The 6,523-nt window shown below is 70.6% G+C and overlaps 2 protein-coding genes across 2 annotated transcripts in view; both read right to left on the bottom strand.

The window, feature by feature from the left end:
- The window catches only part of LOC121358171 (patatin-like phospholipase domain-containing protein 6), a 14,349-nt gene extending 14,234 nt beyond the window's left edge, over positions 1–115 (bottom strand). The window contains exon 1 of the mRNA XM_041476106.1: positions 34–115. The gene's annotated coding sequence lies outside the window, so the exon portion shown is untranslated. The remainder of the gene's footprint in view (positions 1–33) is intronic.
- Positions 116–2,179: 2,064 nt separating this feature from the next.
- S1PR2 (sphingosine-1-phosphate receptor 2) lies at positions 2,180–3,542 on the bottom strand. The gene has a single exon (XM_041476111.1). The coding sequence runs from the start codon at positions 3,475–3,477 to the stop codon at positions 2,422–2,424; it is 1,056 nt and encodes a 351-aa protein (XP_041332045.1). The 5' UTR covers positions 3,478–3,542; the 3' UTR covers positions 2,180–2,421.
- Positions 3,543–6,523: the final 2,981 nt, after the last annotated feature.

The raw sequence follows: 6,523 nt of genomic DNA, 5'->3' as shown, positions 1-6,523 counted from the left end.
GGGACCCCCCGGGACCCCCCGACCCCCCCTCACCGGCCGCCGGTCTCGCCCCTCTCCGGCCCTGGCGGCGGCCGCGGCCCCCGCGCGGTCATGGCCCCTTTAAGGCCGCCCCGCCTCGCGCATGACGTCATTTCAGAAGCGCCAAAAGCCGTCTCGGCTGCGCCGCCATGTTGGGAAGGTCAAACCGCTGTGGATCAGAGTGGCCGGGCGCCATCTCGGGTGTGGCGTTGGGGGGCGTGACGTCACTCAGCGCGACAGCGCGGGCGCGTGGGGCCGTGAGGGTGTCGCCCCGGCGCCATCTTGGGGGTGGCGGGGAAGGAGGGAGGGGACGCCCCAAAATTCAGGAGGGGGACACTCCCAAGGGGGGGACACCCCAAAATTCGGGAGGGGGCGAGACCTTCGTGTCTGTCCCCGTGGGAATCCCGGGGGGATGGGAGGGGACGGCCCTGTCCCGCCGCGGCCACCCCGGGGTGGCACCTGCGGCCGCCTTGTCCCTGAGGGCGGTGACAGCCGCTGTCACCTGTGGCCACCTCGGGGGTGACACCGTGTCCCCCCCCCGGAATTCCCTGTCCCCAAAGGTCACGGCGGGGACACCGCGACGGCGCCGTCCCCGCGGGGGAGGGGGACAGGAAACGAAACCCCCCCCCTTTCCTCTTCACCCCCCAGGGAGGAAATGGGGACGAATCGGGGTTTTTGGGGGATGGGAGGTGACAAAGCGCTGGGCTGGGGACGCGGGAGGGGTCGCCAGGTGTCCCCCCTTGTCCCACACCTGCCCGAGACGCTCAACCCCATTTTCCCAAATTCCCACTGGAAAAATTCCCCCCCCCTCCCTCCCCGCCATCAAAATTTGGGGAAAGACGCGGAAACAGCTGGGAAAAAAAAAAACCAAAAAAAACGACTCGTTTAATACAACGCGGGGAGGATTTTGGGGCAAATCCCGGGGATTTCGGGGGGATCCCGGCGGGTCCGGCCGCACTGGGACGAGCCCCCGGCCCCACGCGCCAGCGCGGGGGGAAAGCCCGGAGCCTGGGGGTCCCCAGAGCCCCCCCGGCTTCATCCCGGCTTTATCCCGGGTTTATCCCGGTTTATCCCGGCGGCGGGAGCCGCCCACGGGCCGGGAGGGGCCCCGGGACTCGCCCGACAGGTCCGGCGGTGGCCCCGGGGCTCGGGCAGGGCGTGGGAAGGGCCCCACGCGTGTCCGGGCACACGGAGCGCCGCGGGGACAGCGGCGGGGACAACGGGGACAATAAACGGGGACACCCCCGGGGGGGCCAGCTGTGCGTCCGTACCGGGGAGCCGCGGGGGAACGACCCCGCTCGTACCGTGGGGTGGCCATGGGGTGGCCTTGGGGTGTCCCCAGGGCCGTGGGGTGGCCTTGGGGTGTCACCAGAGCCTTGGGGTGTCCCCAGGGCCGTGGGGTGGTCTTGGGGTGTCACCAGGGTGGCCATAGGGCGGCCTTGGGGCCACGGGGTGGCCTCGGGGCGTCCACGAGGCCGTGGGGTGTCCACAGGATGTCCACGGGATGTCCGTGCAGCCATGGGGTGGCCTCGGGGCCATGGGGTGGCCTTGGGGTGTCCACAAGGCCGTGGGGTGTCCATAGAGTATCCATAGGGTGGTCTTGAGGCCGTGGGGTGTCCGTGGGACGTCCATGAAGCCATGGAACATCCATGGGGTGGCCTTGGGGCCATGAGGTGGCCTCAGGGTGTCACCAGGGTGGCCTTGGGGTGTCCACAGAGTGCCCTTGGGGTGACCACGAGGCCGTGGGGTATCCACAGGGTGGTCTGGAGGCCGTGGGGTGTCCATGGGATGTCTGTGGGACATCCATGAAGCCACGGGGTGTCCCCACCAGGGCCGTGGGGTGGCCTTGGGGTGTCCCCAGGGCCGTGGGCTGGCCTTGGGGTGTCACCAGAGCCTTGGGGTGTCACCAGGGCCGTGGGGTGGCCTTGGGGTGTCCCCAGGGCCGTGGGCTGGCCTTGGGGTGTCCCCAGGGCCGTGGGCTGGCCTTGGGGTGTCACCAGAGCCTTGGGGTGTCACCAGGGCCGTGGGCTGGCCTTGGGGTGTCACCAGGGTGGCCATAGGGTGGCCTTGGGGCCACGGGGTGGCCTCGGGGCGTCCACGAGGCCGTGGGGTGTCCACAGGATGTCCACGGGATGTCCGTGCAGCCATGGGGTGGCCTCGGGGCCATGGGGTGGCCTTGGGGTGTCCCCAGGGTGGCCTTGGGGTGTCCACGAGGCCGTGGGGTGTCCATGGAGTATCCACAGGGTGGTCTTGAGGCCGTGGGGTGTCCATGGGATGTCCACAGGACGTCCATGGGGTGTCCACGGGGTGTCCACGGGGTGTCCACGCCGTGTCCCCTGACCACCCACCGGACTCCCTTGACCACAAACCCCCCCTTGCCACCCACACGTCACCCCCAGACCCTCAGACGGACGTGGTGCACTCGCGGGTCAGCGGCGCCGTGGGCAGCTCGGCCGCGGCGCCGGCCGGGCCCTTGTCCAGCGAGCTGGACGTGCGCAGCGGGACCCCCGCCCGGCCGGGGGGCTGCGGGCGGCGGCCGCGGCCGCAGCAGCAGAGCACGCGCAGGAACTCGCCGCGCATGTCCTTGCTGCGCAGCATGTAGATCACCGGGTTGGCCGCCGAGTTGAGCGTGGCGAAGGCGAAGAAGTAATTGGCGCTGTAGAGCACCCGGCAGGCGCGCACGGGGCACGAGGCGTCCATCAGGAGGATGATGAAGGCGGGCAGCCAGCAGACGATGAAGGCGCCCAGCACGATGGTGACGGTCTTGAGCAAGGCCAGAGTCTGCGCCGAGGCGATCTCGGCGTGGCTGGAGCGCACGATGCAGTAGATGCGCGTGTAGAGCCCCACGATGGCCATGAGGATGAGCGTGAAGATGGTGGTGACGAAGAGCACGTAGCGCTTGGAGTAGAGCGGCAGCACGGTGGAGCAGTCGCCCAGGTCGCTGATGCAGTTCCAGCCCATGATGGGCAGGCTGCCGATGGCGCCGGCGATCACCCAGCAGGCGCCGATCAGCAGCACCATGCGGCAGTTCTTGTCGCTGCTGTACACCTTCACCTTGGTGATGGCCACGTGCCGCTCGATGGCGATGGCCAGCAGGCTGAACACCGAGGCCGCCAGCGTGGCGAAGGCCGTGCCCTCGCGCACGAACCACTGCACGGGCGTCAGGCTGAAGGTGGTGCTGCCCGACAGCAGCGTGTTCACCATGAAGGCCGTGCCCGCCAGCAGGTCCGAGGCGGCCAGGTTGCCGATGAAGATGTACATGGCCAGGTGCAGGCGCTTGTTGCGGCAGATGGACACCAGCACCAGCAGGTTCTCCAGGACGATGACGCAGCACAGGACGACGATGAGGACGGAGCCCACCCAGCGCGAGGGCGCCGCGCTCTCGCCGTCGCCCTTGGTGAAGTTGTAGTGCTCGCGGATTTTGTCGCGGTTGAAGTATTCCTTGTAGATGCTCCCCATGGTGGTGACGGGGGACGGTGACGACGACGAGGCTCAGCGCCGCCGGGACATGGCTCGGGCCATGGGGTGGCCTTGGGGTGTCCACAAGGCCGTGGGGTGTCCATGGAGTATCCACAGGGTGGTCTTGAGGCCGTGGGGTGTCCGTGGGACGTCCATGAAGCCATGGAACATCCATGGGGTGGCCTTGGGGCCATGAGGTGGCCTCAGGGTGTCACCAGGGTGGCCTTGGGGTGTCCACAGAGTGCCCTTGGGGTGACCACGAGGCCGTGGGGTATCCACAGGGTGGTCTGGAGGCCGTGGGGTGTCCATGGGATGTCTGTGGGACATCCATGAAGCCACGGGGTGTCCCCAGGGTGGCCCTGGGGCCATGGGGTGGCCTTGGGGTGTCCCCAGGGTGGCCTTGGGGTGTCCACGAGGCCGTGGGGTGTCCATGGAGTATCCACAGGGTGGTCTTGAGGCCGTGGGGTGTCCATGGGATGTCCACAGGACGTCCTTGGTGAAGTTGTAGTGCTCGCGGATTTTGTCGCGGTTGAAGTATTCCTTGTAGATGCTCCCCATGGTGGTGACGGGGGACGGTGACGATGACGAGGCTCAGCGCCGCCGGGACATGGCTCCTGGGGACGGCAAGGTCACCCCGTTGTCACCTCTGTGCCACCAAGGAGACCCTGGGGTGACCCGAGCCTCAGCGCCGCCGGGACATGGCTCCTGGGGACGGCAATGTCACCCTGTTGTCACCTCTGTGCCACCAGGGACACCCCGGGGTGTCACCCAGGGCCAGTCGTGCTGACAGCCACCCCCAGCCCTGTCCGTGGCTGGTGACACCCATTGTCACCTTTAGACACCTCAGGTGACACCTGCTGTCACCTGTGTCCTTCCACAGGGGCGTCACCCACGGCCCAGTGGCGGTGAAAGAACGGGGGGCACATCTGGGCGCACATCTGGGGGAAATCGAGGCGGGGGCGGCGCCTGAGGTGACACCGGGTGGCAGGAGGTGACACCGGGCGGCAGGAGGTGACAGACAGCCCGTGGGGAATGGGGCGGGGCACCCTGGGGGGCTGGAGGAGCGAGGCGTGGGGACATCGGGGAATGTCACCGCTGGCTCCCCGTCCCCCCCGTCCCGTGTCCCCTCTCCCCAAATTTCGGGACGGGACCCCCGGTAAGGGCTCCCCCCGCCCCGTTCCTCCCGGTGCGGGACCCCCGAGGGCTCCGCACGGGACCGAGGGCCGGGGCGGATGGCGGGGGAGGGAGCCCCGGCGGCCGCGGCACCGTCCCGGAGCCCCCCCAGGTCCCGGAGCCGTCCCGTCCCGGGACCGGTGTCGGTCCCGTCCCGGAGCCCTCCCGTGCCGGTGCAGTCCCGGAGCCTCCCCGGTCCCGTCCCGGCGTAGTCCCGGAGCCTCCCCGGTCCCGTCCCGGAGTAGTCCCGGAGCCTCCCCGGTCCCGTCCCGGAGCGGTCCCGGTACCAGAGCTCCCCCGGTGCCGTCCCGGTCCCAGAGCTCCCCCGGTGCCGCCGCGGAGCGATCCCGGAGCCGCCGGTGCCGTCCCGCCACCGCCCGGTGCCTCGCGCAGCCGCGCCCGGTGCCGGGACACCGCCCCTGGCTCCCGCCGCCCCGGGACCCCCCAGGACCCCTCCGGGCCCCTCCCCGGACCCTCGTACCGGTGCCGGTAGGAGCCGCCGGTCCCGGTCGGAACCGGCGCGGGGCATCCGCCGCTTCCCCTTCCCCTTCGCCGCCCGCCCCCGGCTCGGGCTGCCCCGGGCGGAGCCAGCAAGGGGGAACGGGCGGGGCCGGGGGCGGCGGGACCCCCGGGAGCGGCCCCGGGAGCGGCCCCGGGATCCTAAACCGGGATCCCAAACCGGGAACGGCCTCGGGATCCTAAACCGGGATCCCAAACCGGGAACGGCCCCGGGGTCTCAAACCGGGAACGGGCCCGGGAACGGCCCCGGGATCCCAAATCGGGAACGGCCCCGAGGTCCCAAAGTGGAATCCTGCCCTGGGATCCTGCCCCAGAAACCGGGATCCCAAACTGGGAACCGCCCTGGGATCGCGCCCCGCGATCCTGGGCTGGGATCCCGCCCCAGGAATCACAGCGGGACCCCAAACCGGGACCCCAAACCGGGACCCCAAACCGGGACCTCAAACGGGGACCCCAAACCGGGACCCCAAACCGGGACCTCAAACTGGGAACTCGCCCCGGGATCCTGAGCTGGGATCCTGGACCGGGAATCGCTCCAGGATTTACCCCGGGAATTGCCCCGGGATCCAGCCCCGGGATCCCAAACCGGGAATTGCCCCGGGATTTACCCCGGGATCCAGCACCGGGATCCAGCCCCGGGACCCGGACTGGGGTCCCACCCCAGGGAATCCCACCGGGATCCATCCCCGGGATCATCCCTGGGGATCCCGCCCGGGATCCATCCCTGGAGCCCCCCAGGATCCCCTCCCGGGACCCCCCAGTCCTGGCGGGGGAGGGGAGGGGACCGCGGGGGGGTCACCGGGGCGCCTGGATCCCGAAATATCCCGGAGCAAATTGGATCAGGGCGGACAAAGCCGAGCTTAGAGCCGGGTTTAGCCGCGGGGGCGGCGCCCACCACGGTCGGGAGGGGCCCCCGAGCCCCCCCCGCGACCCCCCCGAGCCCCCCGCGACCAGACACGCACGTGGGGGGACACGGGGACACGGCGGGACGCCCCCCCGGCCGGCCACTGTCACCGTGAGGATTCTGGGGACCCTCAAAGGTTTGGGGACCCCCCTCCCCCGGAGGTGCCCCCCAAGGACACGACCCCCGCCCCCTGCCAGCTGCCAGCCAGATGTTGGCGTGGCCGAAACAGCCACGGGGACAACGAGGGGGGGGACATCGAGGGGGGACCCCCAGCCGTGGGGGTGGCGCTTGACCCCCCCGGGGACCCCCCAGTGTGTCCCCCCCAGCCTTGGGGACACCCCCGAGCCGCCCCCCACAGCCCGGGACCCCTCCCGATGTCCCCCCGCGCTTGGGGCCAGCCCGGGGGTCCCGATCCGGGGCGGGGGGGGCCAGGCGGAGGAGGGGACCCCC

The sequence above is a fragment of the Pyrgilauda ruficollis genome, unplaced genomic scaffold (genome assembly GCF_017590135.1).
Source record: "Pyrgilauda ruficollis isolate IOZ18807 unplaced genomic scaffold, ASM1759013v1 scaffold379, whole genome shotgun sequence".
NCBI classification, from domain to species: Eukaryota; Metazoa; Chordata; class Aves; order Passeriformes; family Passeridae; genus Pyrgilauda; species Pyrgilauda ruficollis.
This window is presented reverse-complemented; position numbering and strand designations above follow the sequence as displayed.